Source organism: Chiloscyllium plagiosum, unplaced genomic scaffold, assembly GCF_037043375.1.
Source record: "Chiloscyllium plagiosum isolate Xiang-an unplaced genomic scaffold, Cpla_swu_hap1 HiC_scaffold_12, whole genome shotgun sequence".
NCBI lineage: Eukaryota > Metazoa > Chordata > Chondrichthyes > Orectolobiformes > Hemiscylliidae > Chiloscyllium > Chiloscyllium plagiosum.
The window spans coordinates 103,326,135-103,341,308 of record NW_028270150.1 but is presented as its reverse complement, the minus strand read 5'-3'; the positions used below and the strand labels follow the sequence as shown (position 1 = coordinate 103,341,308).

Below are 15,174 nucleotides of genomic sequence, written 5' to 3'. Positions count from 1 at the left end.
CACAGCCCTATTCTGTTTGCTTCAGCCTGATTCCTGATGAAGGGCTTTTGCCCGAAACGTCGATTTTCCTGCTCCTCAGATGCTGCCTGACCTGCTGTGCTTTTCCAGCACCACTCAATTTAGGACTTTACTCACTGGAGTTTAGAAGAATGAGAGGTGATCTCATTGAAAGCTACAGGGGCTTGACAGGGTCAATGCTGAGAGGATGTTTCCCCCTTATGGGAGAGTCTAGGACCAGAGGGCACAGTCTTAGAATAAAGGGGTGCCAACTGAACACTGAGATGAAGAGAAATTTCTTCACTCAGAGGGTTGGAGTTTTGGAACTCCTTGCCACAGAGAACTGTGGAGGCAGAGTCCTTGTGTCTATTTAAGGCTGTAACTGATTGATTCCCCAACTGATCAAGAATCTAAGGTCATAAGGAAATGGCAGGAAAATTAATGTGAGCAGCTGAATGGCCTATTTATGTTCCTATTTCTTATGGTTGTATGAGATTGTGATTCTGTCTATTAATGCAGCAAAGGTATATTTGTACATTATTTGAAACAGTACATGTTGCACTGGAGTCATCTTTTCAGTGTGGAATGGGGTGCATGTGGAATTGAAGGCTGGCGAGATAAGGAAACTGAATCAACCTTAAATGCACCCTTGACAAACTAATTTAAAAAAAAATTCAAGAAATGTGCACGTCACTGGCGAGGCCAGCATTTATTGCCCATCCCTAATTGCCCAGAGGGCAGTTAAGAGCCAACCACATTGCTGCAGGGTCTGTAGTCACGAGTCGGACAGACCAGGCAAGGATGGAGGATTTCCTTCTCTGAAGGACATTGGTTAACCAGACAGGATAACCGAACAGGGAAAACAATTTTAAGAATGCGAAAATGATAATATCCCTTAGAGGATTGTAGAATAGTTAAGGCAGAAATGATGGATGATTTTTCAGTTGTCTGTAGCAGTAGGTCAGCTCATCTCATTCCCAACACCAATTGCAGATATCTCCACATGATTATTCTCTTCAGTAACTTGCTCATTTCCTGTTGAAATCCACAATTGGATTTTATATTTATGCAACTGAACAGCATTGCAGATCGCAACCTTTCGCAGTGTGAAAAAAACATGTTTGAATCATTTCTACTTTATATATTCAGCTTGCAATCATGATTCTCAGAACTTCCCCCAAAAGAAACTTGCAACCCTCTAATTTTTCCCTGAACAGCTGTGGTATTGAGTAACTACAAACAATATTTTGTTAAACTGGATTTCTTCAAAGGGGGAAAATCCTATGGCCAGAGAGACACCATATCCATGCTCAAAGACAACCCCCTAAACATTCCAATCCCATTTTCCCAACTCTTGGTCTCCAGCTTTGGCATTGCACATTTCTCATTTCAATGCAATGGGATAAGTGTTCCTGCCTCTCACCCTCCCAGGAATTCCAGATTCCCCACATCCCGTCTCAACCTCCCGCCTGAGTTGCTCCATTATTAAGTTACTGAGTGATTAACATGCTCATGAGCATTTGCACCACATCTTTGTTTATCAGGAGACAGCTCAAAGCAAGTAACTGTCTCTCAATCCTGCAACCTTGATTTCATACATCAGTGAGCTGAGGTAAAGCGCACATATCAACAGTAAAAGCAAAATATTGCCCAAATTTTGACTCTTGGGGTTTTTTCTTTTTACAATTTACCTCAGGCTCGTTGATGTTAAAGTGGAAACCCTTGAGCCCTGTTTTAACTAAAAAAAACTGCACTACAAGAATTCACATTATTAGCAAAATGAATATATTTATTGAAAGGAAATGACTTGTCCAAAAAAAAAGCCCTTTTAACAGATCCACATACTTCATTACAGTGTGTACTATACATTCAGGTTCAATTCCTAAATTCCCTAAATTATGATCATATGAAGTGTGTCAAAGTTATGTGCTTCTGAAGAGAGGAGCCGTAAGTATTACCACAATCCTGAAAAATTCTCCAGACACCTCCACAAAAATTCACACTCAGTTTGTCATGAATGTGAAGGTCTCAGCTCCTTATCCAGGTCATTTTTGGTATTTCCAATTTAATTGGCTTCTTGCTTCCTTTTGTGGATGGCTTTGTTTTTTTTTCTTCTCTTTGAGAGTTTGGAAAGTGAAGGGGTGACCTGATCGAAGTCTTCAAGATATTACCAAGAAAAGACAAGGTAAATAAAGATAAGCTATTTCCACTGGTTGGGGAATTCTAGAATTAGGAGAGAGTGAGGACTGCAGATTAGAATCAAGAGTGTGTTGCTGGAAAAGCACAGCAGGTCAGGCAGCATCTGAGGAGCAGGAGAATGGATGTTTCAGGCTGTGTGCCGAGGGGTTGGTGAGATTAATGGGAGGGGGTTGGGACTGGGAGGGGGAAGGTAGCTGAGAGTGCGATAGGTGGATGGAGGTGGGGGGTAAAGGTGATAGGTCAGAGAGAAGTATGGAGCAGATAGGTGGGATGGAAGTGGGACAAGTGGGACAGGTCATGAAGGCAGTGCTGAGTTGGAAGGTTGAATCTGGGATAGGGTGAGGGCACGGGAAATGAGGAAACTGGTGAAATCCATATTGATGCCCTGGGGGTTGGAGGGTCCTGAGGTGGAAGAGGAGGTGTTCTTCCTCCAGGAGATTGGTGATAAGGGTTTGGCGATGGGGGGGGGGGGGGGGAGGGTGGAGAGGGTGGGGTGAGGTAGTTGAAGTGTTCGGCCATGGGGCAGTGTTCTGATTCCGGATGCTGAGCTTATGCTCAAAATATGTTGACTCTCCTGCTCCTCAGATGCTGCCTGACCTGCTGTGCCTTTCCAGCACCACACTTTTTGAACTCATTTCGGGAATATATCAGGAAGCATTTCTACCCATAAATTGTTGTAGAGGCTTGGAACTCTCTTGCAAAAGTGGCAGTGGATGCTGGATCATTTGTTACATTTAAATCAGAGATTGACACTTTTTTTGTTAAGCAAAGATATTAAGGGATAGGGGCCATATACAGGTATGTGAAGTTAGGCCATACATCAGTCAGGATCTCATTGAATGGTGGAATAGGCTTGAGGAGCTGGATAGCCCGTTTTTTCTTTTCGTGCATATGCCAGACGTGAGTGTGGCTGGCTGGGCCCAGCCTTTAGTGCCTTTCCTTAATTGCCACTGAAGGTGGTGGTGAGCTGCCATCTTGAACTGTTATAGTCCACGTGCTGTGTGTAGACCCACAATACCCTGTGGGAGGGAACTCCAGGAGTTTGACTCAGCAACACCGAAAGAATGGCCAATATATTGCCAAGTTAGAATGGTGGCTCAGAGGAGAACTTGAGGGTGTTGGTATTCCCATGAATCTGCTGCCCTTATCCTTTGAGATGGAACCGATTGCAGGTTTGGAAGATGCTGTCTGAGGATCTTTGGTGAATTTCTGCATCTGCGTTTCTGCATTTTGTAGATGCTGCTACTGAATATTGGTTGTGGATGGTGTTGATGTTTGTGGGTGTGGTGCCAATCAAGTGGAATGCTTAGTCTTGGATGCAGTCAAGCTTCTTGAGTGTTGTTGGAGCTGCACCCATGCAGGCAAGTGGGTAATATTCCATCATGCTCATGACTTGTGCCTTGTAGATGGTGGGCAGGCTTTGGGAGTCATGAGGTGAGTTACTTGCTGCAGTATTCCCTGCCTCTGACCTGCTCTTGTAGCCACTCTGTTCATGGGGAGAGTCCAGTTGCATTTCTCATCAATGGCAACCTTCATGGTGAGGGAGATTCAGTGATGGTGACACCATTAACTATCAAGGGACAATGGTTAGATTCTTCCTTATTGGTAATGATACTTGTGTGGCCTGAATTTCACATGTTATTTTCTTTTAATCCATATTTGGTCAGTCATCCTCAGGTGAATACAGTGTTTTTCCACTGGCAACTGGCACTCAACAGCACTACTGAAAGAAGTTTGACAATGTATGAGCCAAGTAGGCAACAAATATCATTTACTCAAATTTTAAAGAGCTCACTAAGGGATAGCACAAAAATACACATGGCCCCACAAGGAGTGCTCACACATTTTCATGAGACAACTGGTAGGTGGCTTAACCTCAGGGTCACAACGCAGGCACAAGGAGAGTTTTAGAAGGAAGGTCTTTCATTGCAACCTCAGGCACTTCAGGGATTGAACCTATGCATCACTGAATTGCAAAGTGGCTGCCCACCCATCTGAGCTAACCTTTGAAGCTAGTGTTCAAGTGGCTCAGTGGTTAGCACTGCTCCCTCAACACCAGGGACCTGGGTTTGATTCCAACTTCGGGGGTCTGTCCGCATGGAGTTTGTGCATTCTCCCTGTGTCTGTGCTGGGACCCCTGTTGTTTGTGAGATACATAAATGATCTGGAGGAAGGTATAGGTGGTCTAATTAGCAAGTTTGCAGAAGACACTAAGATTGGCGGAGTAGCAGATAGTGAAGGGGACTGTCAGAGAATACAGCAAAATAACAATAAATTGGAGAGTTGGGCAGAGAAATGGCAGATGGTGTTCAATCCAGACAAATGCAAGGTGATGCATTTTGGAAGATTGAATTCAAGAGTGAACTATCCAGAAAATGGAAAAGTCCTGGGCAGAATTGATATACAGAGAGATCTAGGTGTTCGGGTCCATTGTTCCCTGAAGGTGGCAACGCAGGTCAGTAGAGTGGTTAAGAAGGCATATGGGATCAACAGGATATTGAGTACAAGAGTTGGCAGGTCATTTTACAGTTGTACAAGACTTTGGTTCGGCCACATTTGGAATATTGCATACAATTCTGGTCACCACATTACCAAAAGGATGTGGATGCTTTGGAGAGGGTGCAGAGGAGATTTACCAGGATGTTGCCTGGTATGGAGGGTGCTAGCTATGAAGAGAGGTTGAGTAGAATAGGATTGTTTTCATTAGAACAGAGGTTGAGGGGGGACCTGAATGAGGGCTACAAAATGATGAGAGGTATAGACAGGGTGGATAGCAAGAAGCTTTTCCTGCAAGGCGGGAGGAGGGGGAAGAGAAGGGAAAGCTCAATTACTAGGAGTCATGAGCTCAAGGTGAGAGGGGTAAAAAGTTTAGGGGAGATATGCATGGAAAGTTCTTTATGTAGAGGGTGGTGGGTGTTTGGAAAGCATTGCCAGTGGAGGTGTAGGGGCAGGCATGATAGTGTCATTTAAGATGTATCTAGACAGGTACATGAGTGGGCAGGGAACAAAGGGATACAGACCCTTGGAAAATAGGCAACAGATTTAGATAGAGGATCTGGATCTGTGCAGGCTTGGAGGGCCGAAGGGCCTGTTCTTGTGCTGTAACTTTTTGTGCTTTGCTATTTGGTCTAGATGGAAGTTGTCGAAGGTTTGGAAGTTGCTGTCTGAGCGAATTGGGTGAACTTCTGCAGTGTGTCTTGCGGGTGATACGCACTGCGTCTACTGAGCATCAGTAGGGGAGGGAATGGATGTTTGTGGATGTGGTACCAATCGAGTGGCAACTGCTTTGTCCCTGGATGTTAATATGATTAATATCATCGACACAATCTGCTTTCCCCCTCCATCCCCATCATTTGCAAAGAACCAAGTCTAGTATTTGGTGATCTGTATGCGTTTTGCTGGTCAAAGCTCTCCCAAGCTTGGTTCAGGATCTTTTGCCCCTCAGCACCCTTTATACTACTATGATCCCAATCTACACTTGGATAATTAATGTCGCCCATATTAATTACATCTGTCCTTGTTAATTGTGCAAATGTGCTCATCTAAATCACTCCCTCCAGTTGCAGAAAAACAGGAAGAAATGACATTTCACATATTTAAGTTCACATTGCCCATAGCTTCAGTCAAATCGATTTTGTTCTTGATATATTTATCACAACCTCTTTCTCCACTACCGCATGGAACTATTTCACTCTTCCACCTTTTCCCCATCTCTCCCTATCTCATTTCCAATCCAGGTATATTTAAGACCCAGCCCTGTCCCCCACTGTGCCAGGGCCCTGTTACCATCCATGATATTTCAGCATGCAGCACCAACTCACCCATGCCAATGAGCTCAGCTGGCTCAACCAGTTGGTTTGCAATGCAGAGTGACACCATCAGCACAGCTTCAACTCCTGTGCTGGCTGTAATCACCACAAGGATCCCACTAGGTTCATTTTGATTTGTGACTCCCAGGTTATACTCAGCTCCAGTTGTCTCTCCCTTTCTAGCTCCAAAAGCTAGAGCTTCCAAATAAACCTGTTGGACTATAACCTGGTGTTGTGCGATTTTTAACTTTGTCCACCCTAGTCCAACACTGGCACCTCCACATCTTTCTAATGAGACAGAACAGAATGATGGTGACTTTACCTTGACCTAATCTGAGCAATATCTCTATCCTTGTTTAGCCCTCTGTCTCTTTCTTCTGGTCTCTCTTCCTCTTCCTGTCTCTCTCTCTCTCTCTCTTCTCCCCCCCCCCCCCCCCCCATCTCCTAGTCTCTATCCCTACCTTCCCCAACTCCCTTTCTCTCACCCCTCCCTCTGTCTCCTTTCTTCTCTTACTTTCACTCCCTCCCTCCTCATCTTTCTCTGTTGCTCTCTATTGCTGTCCATCTCCCTGCCTGTCTCTTTCTCTGTCTCTCTCCCCTTCCCTGTTGACCTCCCCCCAAACCAACGTGTCTCTCCCCCAGCTTAATCTCCTGTGCACTCCCATCTCCCTCCCATTTCCCTCTTTCATCTGTCTGTCTCCCGGTTACTGTTGCCCTCCCTCTGTCTCTCTTCCTGCCTCCTTGCCCCACATCTCTCCCAATCTTCCTCTTACTGTCTTCCCCTCCACCTGCCTGTCTGTTTCCCTTTTTCACTGCTTGTCTCCCTCTCCCTGTTTTTGTTCTCCTTCCCCCCCCTCCCCGCTTTCTGCATCCCTCTCATTTCTTCTCAGTCTCACTCCCTTTCCCTGTCTCGTTCTGTCTCGCTGCCTCTCACCATCTCCCTCCCCTCTTTCTCACTCAGTCTCACTCCCTTTCCCTGTCTCGTTCTGTCTCGCTGCCTCTCTCACCATCTCCCTCCCCTCTTTCTCACTCAGTCTCACTCCCTTTCCCTGTCTCGTTCTGTCTCGCTGCCTCTCTCACCATCTCCCTCCCCTCTTTCTCACTCAGTCTCACTCCCTTTCCCTGTCTCGTTCTGTCTCGCTGCCTCTCTCACCATCTCCCTCCCCTCTTTCAGTCTCCTCATCTCCGTTTCTTTGTTCTTTTCATATCTCTTTTCTTTGCCTTTCTTTAAGGTGCATTCTCTATCTCTTTGGAGGCAAGCCAGTTCAACTTTGCTTAGTTTTGCAAAAACTAAACTTACCACTCATTCTGATTGGAAAGTGACATTTACATCTGTAAAAACAAAAAACAAAACAGTTCTGGTGTCACACCAAAATGCACTTTCATCTTTGTTCAGGGACAGGGCAACATTTTGACTCTTAGCAAATCATACTCCTCACAATCAGAATAAAAATTGGACACTTATTGACCATCGCTAATTACCCAGAGGACAGTTGAGAGTCCACCATGATTTCAGTGTGATCCACAGCAACTTGTGCAAGAAATTAGAAAGAAATAAAGGATATAGATTTGATTTATATTAACAACAGCATGACCTTTTCAAAAACAAACTTGACTTTTTTCCACTGATTCGAAATCAGTTGGTTGAGCATGACCTTATTTAAATCCTGACAAATTCCACACTTGTATTGAAGGCTCTGCAAAGAATGTACAATTTTCCCAACCCCTTCAGAAAATCAATGGCAGAGCAGATGCTGTTTGCATACTGGTGATAGTTTTGCAGATAGGTTAGAGTTTTGCAGTTGGAGAGGCCCACAACACCTTCAACAAAAGCCCTTCGACCCATTGAGTCCATGCTGGTTAAAAAGAACCATTCTCTCATCCCATTTACCCAGCACTTGGTCTCTCGCCTCAGCGTCACAAGTGCACATCTGAACCCTTCTTCAATATGACAAGGGTTTATGTCTCTCCCACCTTACAGGCAGTGAGTCCAGATTCTCCAACATCCTCTGAGTGAAAAGAAATGTTTCCTCACATCCCCTCACCTTCTGTTCCTTACCATCAATCCATGTCTTCACCCTGGTCACCTCACTGTTGGAGGGATTAAAGTTTCTTCCCACTTACCCTGTCTGTGCCCCACATTGTTTTATATACAGTATCTCAATTATGTCTTGCCCCTCTCTCAAGACTCCTCTGCTCTAAGGGAAACAACTGTCCAATCTCTTTCCCTTACCAAAACTCTCCAGCCCCAAGGCAACATCCTGCTAAGTCTCCCTCTGCATCCTCTCCTAGTGCCATCACATCACTCCTAGAATGTAGATTCCAGAAGTGCACACAATATTCTCACTGTGTGGCCTAACCAATGTTTATATGGTTCCACTATCACCTCCCTGCTCTTAAACTCATGGCTAATAAAGGTAAGTATCCCCATAAGCCTTCTTAACCACTTTATCCACTTGTCCTGATCGCTTGAGACTGGTGGACTTGCCTTATTTGACCTGCCCATGTGCATCCCTCACATTTATAACCACAGCATTACGCTTGAGGGGATACAAGTGAAATTGTATTGTATCCATTGCATGGATCCATGCATCCATCCATTGCAGGATTCCAGTTGAACATTGGAGGTGCTATTCATCGACTAACAAATATAACTGCATATGACGGTCACTGTTCCTGTCCAATTAAACCTGGAAAATACATGATTGGCATAAAATTACACAATCATGGCTGGAATCATTTTACTTCAGTAACTGTGCTCTGGCTGAAACAAACAGCCATTCAACTTTCAATGGGAACACATGTTTGTAAAGGTCACCAAATACTTTCCTCAATTATTGTTTGAGCAAGTGAATACATGCAAGGACAAAACCAAAGATCTGCAGATGCTGGAGAACTGAAACACAAAAACAGAAGCTCAGCAGGTCTGGCAGCATTTGTGGAGAGAAAAACAGTTAACATTTTGAGTTCAGTGACCCTTTTTCAGAGTTCTCCCCACAGATGCTGCCAGACCTGCTGAGTTTCTCCAGCACCTTGTGGTTATAACCTGCTATGATAACTTTCTTTCTTGCATGCTCTCTATGGATGCATCCAGAGCTGCTGAGTTTCTCCAGCACTTTCTGTATTTTACATGAATACCTAGCAGTTTTCCTTGTCCCCTTCCTTAAAACCATTCTCAAATATCAAAAATGACACTTACATGTTGCATCTTGTTTATCAAAAGATGGAACTCCATCGGCTGTGATGCTTTTTCTGCAAAAATAGACAAAGGTACAATCTTGCTGTGAAGTTTGACCATAGTTGAAGCTTATCAATTGTACACACGTGTAAGAAAGTGTGTATTGAAGTGAAGTGATTTATTTTAGCACTATATACTTTCCACAATTTGAATATCCCAGTTAACAAATGAAGTAATTTTCCTACCTCTTGATAGTATGTCTTTTGCTTTGCGCTGCTGAAGAGAAAAGATAGTTTTGTAAATCGTATCAAAGTCAGAGAGTCCTACAGCATGGAGACAGGCCCTTCAACCCAATCTGATCCACGCTGACCAAAAGGTTTGTCCGCGCTAACCCCATTTCCCTGCACTTGCCCCATATCCTGCTAATCCTTTTCTATCCATACATTTGTCCAAATGTCTTTTAAATATTATTAATGTACCCACCTCAACCACTTCCACTGGCAGCTCGTTCCATATGCGTACCACCCTCTGTGTAAAAGTGTTGCCCCTCAGGTTCCATTTTATTCTTTGCCCACTACCCTTAAACTGATGCTCTCTAGTCCTCTATTCCCCAAACCTGGGAAAAAGACTGAGTTCATTCACCCTATCCATGCCTCTCATGATCTTATAAACCTCTATGAGGACCCCCTCAGTCCCCTATGCTCTAGAGAAAAACAATCCTAGCTTGTCCAACCTCTCCCTATAACTCAGATTATTGAGTCCTAGTAATGTCCTTGCAAATGTCTTCTGCAATTTTTCCAGTTTAATAACATCCTTCCTCTAACAAGCTGATCACAACTGCACAATCCCCAACTGTAGCCTCGCCAGCATCCTGTACAGCTGCAAAATAACTTCCCACCTTCCATACTCAGTGCCCTGACTGATGAAGGCCAGTGGGCCAAAAGCCTTCTTCCCTGCCCTGTCTATCTGTGCCTCCACTTTCAGAGAACCACAAATCTGAACTCCAAGGTCCCTTTGTTCCACTACACTCCTTAAGGCCCTACCATTCACCAAGAAACTCTAACCTTGATTTGACTTTCCAAAATGCAAGACCTCACACCTATATATATTAAACTCCATTTCTCAGCCCATTTCCCCAGCTGATCAAGGTCCTGCTGCAATTTCTGATGACCTTCCTCACTGTCCACAATACTCTCTATTTTAGGGTTGTCTTTAAACTGAGTAATCATGCCTTATACCTTTTCATCCAATCATTGACATGGATAATGAACAGCAATGGGCCCAGCACTGATGCCTAAGGCACTCCACTAGTCACAGGCCTCCAGTCCAACAAGTATCCTTCCATATTACCCTCTGCTTCCTACCATCAAGCAGATGGTGTATCCAATTTGCTAGCTTGCCCTGGATTCCATGTGATCTAACCATGTTGGACCTTATCAACAGTGTCTGGGTTATCTATGCCACCCCCATCGCTTTAGACATCTCAACCACTTCCACTACCCTTCCTCCCAATCTTCCCTGCTCTATGGAAAACTATTGCAGTCTACCCAATCACTGAAATTCTCCAGCCCCAAGGCAACATCCTGGTAACTCTCCCTCTGCACCTTCTTCCAGTCCTATCACATCCCTTCTAGAATGCAAAATCCAGGTCTGCACACTATGCTCTTGCTATACAAGGCCTGACCGACATGTTATTGATCCCCAACATAGTGTACTTGCTCTAAAACTCTAGCCTCAGCTAATAAAGGCAAGTATCCTCAGTGGCGAGATCAATGATGGGGATGGGGTTGGGGGAGGTGGGCAGCGGGGAATAGGTTGATTTAACATAAGGGGCATGAGGTTGTGAGGGGATGTGAGGAAAAGGAAATTCGCCCAGAGAGTGGTGGTGGATCTGGAACACAGCCTGTAATGGTTGAACAGGCAAAAACCCTCATCACACTGATATACACTTGCAGTGCCCAGGCTCTCGGGCCAAGTAGTTGGGTAAATGGGGTTAGAAGTGTGGTTTGTTTCTGATCAGCACAGTCTTGACGGGCTGAACGGCCTCTTTTGTGCTGCAGATCCCCATGGCTGCTATGTTCATGTGAGCTTTCTGACCATATTAGTTCTTACATGATTTTGTAATATTCCTCCATTCATTTGGTGGGGGCATAGCTGGCCAGGCCAACATTTATTGCACAGAGGTCAGTTAATAGTCAACCACATGCTGTGGGTGTGGAGTCACACGTAGGCCAGACACACAAGGATGGCAGTATCCTTCCCTGAATGACATTAGTGAACCAAATGTATTTTTCTGGCAATCAGCAACGGATTTGCAGTCCTCAGACTCTAATTCCAGATTTGTACTGATTTCAAATTCCACCATTTACTGTGGTGGGATTTGAACTCGGGTGCTCAGAACATTACCTGGACCTCTGGATTAACTGGGCCGTTCCCCCTCCCAAATTTGCAAGGCCTTGCACAAGCTTCACTTACCTTTGTTGACAATGAAGAAAAATGTTAGCGTCACGATGATTAAAACGATAAGCAAAACACCACTTATCACGTCAACACGTCGACATAAGTTCCTTTGAGCATCTGTACAGTGAGAGAAAAGGTCAGAAATTATCTGCCACAACAGGACTTGCTCATTCTCATAAAATTAAACTCGGAGCAGCATCTTCCATTGATTTAGAACAAACATTTGGCACTATGTTCCCTTGAATGCAATAGCACTGATGATATTGTGTGGCCTAAACGACCACACAGGAATGGGAGTAGGCCATGGAACCTCTCTCGAACATGTTCCACCATTCAATAGGATCCGTGTCTGATCTATGGCTTGGCTCCACATGCCTGCCTTTGACCCTTATCCCCTTAATACCTCTGTCACAAAAAACTTTGGCTCTCCCAGATTTAAAATTTACCACTGATCCACTCCATTTGCGGATAAGAGTTCCAAACCTCAACCATCTTTTGTGTGTAGAAGTGCTTCCTAACATCTGTCCTGAACAATCTGACCTTAATTCTCAGACTATACTCCAAATTCAAATCTATAAGTGTTCCATCCCACTCACATCTAATCATTCACTGGTAATAGCACACAGAATGTCTGGTAAACATTTTGTCCGAAACACACAAAGAACAAAACTAGCTGGAGAAACCCAGTAGATCCGGCAACTTCTGTGGAGAGAAAGCGAAGCAGAGTTAATATTGCAGGTTGCAAGCACAGAAAGCGTTGGAGAAACTCAGCAGGTCTGTCGGACATAATTGACAATTCTTGTGCTCTCCCTCCACAGATGCCGCCAGACCTGCAGAGTTTCTCCAGCACTTTTTGTGCTTATAACCTGTAATGTTACCTCTGTTTCTCTCTGAAACAATTGCACAGAGAAATGAAGAGACTGAATCGCCTGCTTTTTTTTTCTTTTTCTTGTCTTTTTTGGAGAAAAAGAGCAGAGTCCTTCACTCACGCTGATGAATCTCCTGCTTATTTTTTTTCTTACCAAGTCCCCTTTTATTAACATGTGTAGAGTCCCAGACACTGAAACAGCTCCCTCAGAGCCAGCTCTCAGAGTGAATAGAACCCCTAACACTAATCTCCTGCGTATTTTTTTTCCCCCACAAGGTGTACGAATCGTTATTCAATTTCCACCACCAGGAAGAAAGGAAACACCCGAGTGGCCAGTGACCAGCAGTGCCCTTCACATCAAAGGGCAGTGCTGTGTGATCAAACAGCAGGGATTAAATCAAAATAGAATTGGAGGGGGAAAAAAATGCACTCCACTCCCTATGGCGCCCACCTCTCCCTGAACAACTCCAGGGTGTTGGTTGACACCGCGTGCTCCTTCTCCAAGGACACCCGGGCCCTAACGTAACCGCGGAAGAGGGGCAGGCAGTCGGCCCTAACGACCCCCTCCATGGCCCGCTGCCTGGACCTGTTGATGGCCAGTTTGGCCAGGCCCAGGAGCAGACCCACGAGGAGGTCTTCAGATCTGCCCTCCTTCCTCCGTACCGGGTGCCCAAAGATCAGGACTGAACTGCAACCAAAAGCAGAGGAGGAGGTTTTTAAGAAAATCAAACAAGGGAGTGCAAACACCCACACCCAATATACACATGGTCCACGGACTCCACAGCGCCACAGAACAAGCAGTTGGGCTGGGAGTCCGTGAACCACCGCAACCTGCGGTTGCAGGGGACTGCTGCGTGCAGCACCCTCCACCCCAGATCCCCGAGAGAAAGGGGGAGGACTCCCGCGTAGAGAGCCCTCCACTGGGGATCCCCACCGCCCGGTGGCAAATGGGCACGCCAAGGCGTGTCCGGACGGTGGATGAGGGAGAAGAGGTGGACGGTGTGCAGCAGCTGTCTATACAGGGCCTGCCTTTTTACATCCTTAAAAAGCGACAAAATGAAAATTCCGGAGGCGGCTCAGGTTGTGGGGCACAGGCTCCCGCGGGAAGTACGGGACCTTGGGGCCAATGTGAAATTCCGTCCGGGCTGGGGTGAGCGCAGACGGGATCCCACCGCACACCTGAGCGTCCTCCAACTGGTGCACTACGTCGGGTCCGAGCACCGCCGTTTTAAAGCGTCGGATGGCGGTGGCCACGTACCGGAAGTCTACCGCTGCCCTGCTCGCTATATCCTGCGGCAGCGTCCAGCCCAGGCCCCCAGCACCCAGCACGTCCCCGACCCTGATCACCCTCGCCGCCATGGCCCTCCCCTCCGACAGCCACTCGAACCCGCGAGTATGGAGGTCGGATTCCTGAGCAACGGCTCCCTGACGACAGCCGCTACTCCAGCCGGAGGGTAGGCGCGACGCGATGCGACCATGTTCCAGACAGTGATCAGGTCCTGGTAAAAGACAGGCAGCGTCTGGAGGGTGACCTCCAAACCGTCACGGTCGACGAACAGGAGCTGCGTGTCGTAGTTGAGATTACGCACCTGGCAGAAAAAATATGTCACCAGGGCGCACCACCTAGGAGGAAAACAGGAGGCGGACGCCCACGAAACGTACAGGCAGTCGATTCTGGACGGTCCGGCCCAGGTCTCACGAAGGTGGAGGTGATGGAGTCGGGATGGAGATTCCGCCAGATGTCCACCAGGTCGAAGGACTTGACCAAGTCCCCCAACATCCTCCCCGACGCCCAACCAGTGCGGGCACCGCCGTGGTCCCTGCCCTCGAGGACGCAGTTAAAATCTCCCCCGAGGACGACACACTCGTTCTCGTCGATGGAGGAGAGGTGAACGGACACTTCGCCGAAGAAGCTCGCTTGCCTCGGCCCGGCCAGGGGAGCGTAGACTTTCACCAAGTGAAGCACCGCGCCCCCCAGCCAAACCGTCAGGTGAAGCAAACGGCGTGGCACAGACTCCCTGACCCCTAAGATCTCTGGCTGAAAATGCAGGTCCAAGATAGCCACCCCGCCAGATCTGCAGGTGAGGTGATTCTTGTAGACTCCCCCCTCGCCACTCCAGGAGCCAGGTGGCTTCGTCTCCCGGGGTAGTGTGGGTTTCTTGCAGGAAGCACACCGCATACCTCCCGTCCCGAAGGACCGAGAAGGTCTGGAATCTACACTGTGACTCCCTGCTGCCGTTGATGTTGAGGCTGGCTTTAGTTGTCTCCATGTCGGAAGTACAGTTAAAAACACACACACACACATTTACTGGGAGGACAAGGGAGGGGCACAGAAGTCCCTCGCCCTCACCAGGAGTGCCCCAGGAAGTACCTGACTTGTTTTCGCTCATTCATGTCAATCCCAGGCACCTAGTGAGCAGCGTGGGCCGACCAGTAAACTCTCTCGAATGAGCTCCAGCGGTCAAGCGCCAGTTGGGCTCTATCCCGGCGACTCCAAGTTTCCTCGACAAATTCCCGGAGTTCCTCGAGGGGGGTGAGGGGGAGACCGGTGGGGGGCACTGGGGACTCAAAAATGTCACTGCAGACAGAGTCCACGTCATCCCCGGTGTCCGCCACCGATCCCAAACCCTCCTCCAGGAGGTCGTCCTCGGTACCGACCCCTC

The 15,174-nt window shown here is 46.8% G+C and overlaps 1 protein-coding gene across 5 annotated transcripts in view; it reads right to left on the bottom strand.

Moving 5' to 3' along the window:
• LOC122554902 (uncharacterized) overlaps positions 1–15,174 on the bottom strand; it is a 51,450-nt gene that overhangs the window by 11,906 nt on the left and 24,370 nt on the right. Inside the window, exons 4-8 of one of the 5 annotated variants that reach the window (XM_043700289.2) lie at positions 11,659–11,760; positions 9,429–9,459; positions 9,205–9,257; positions 7,306–7,337; positions 1,760–3,919 (exon numbers count right to left, since the gene is read on the bottom strand). In XM_043700289.2, coding sequence (XP_043556224.1) covers positions 7,309–7,337; positions 9,205–9,257; positions 9,429–9,459; positions 11,659–11,760 — 215 coding nt within the window. In that variant the 3' untranslated portion in view covers positions 1,760–3,919; positions 7,306–7,308. Of the gene's footprint in view, positions 1–1,759; positions 3,920–7,305; positions 7,338–9,204; positions 9,258–9,428; positions 9,460–11,658; positions 11,761–15,174 lie in introns of those variants that run through there. The other 4 variants (XM_043700290.2, XM_043700292.2, XM_087993135.1 and 1 more) reach the window with 4 other exon arrangements.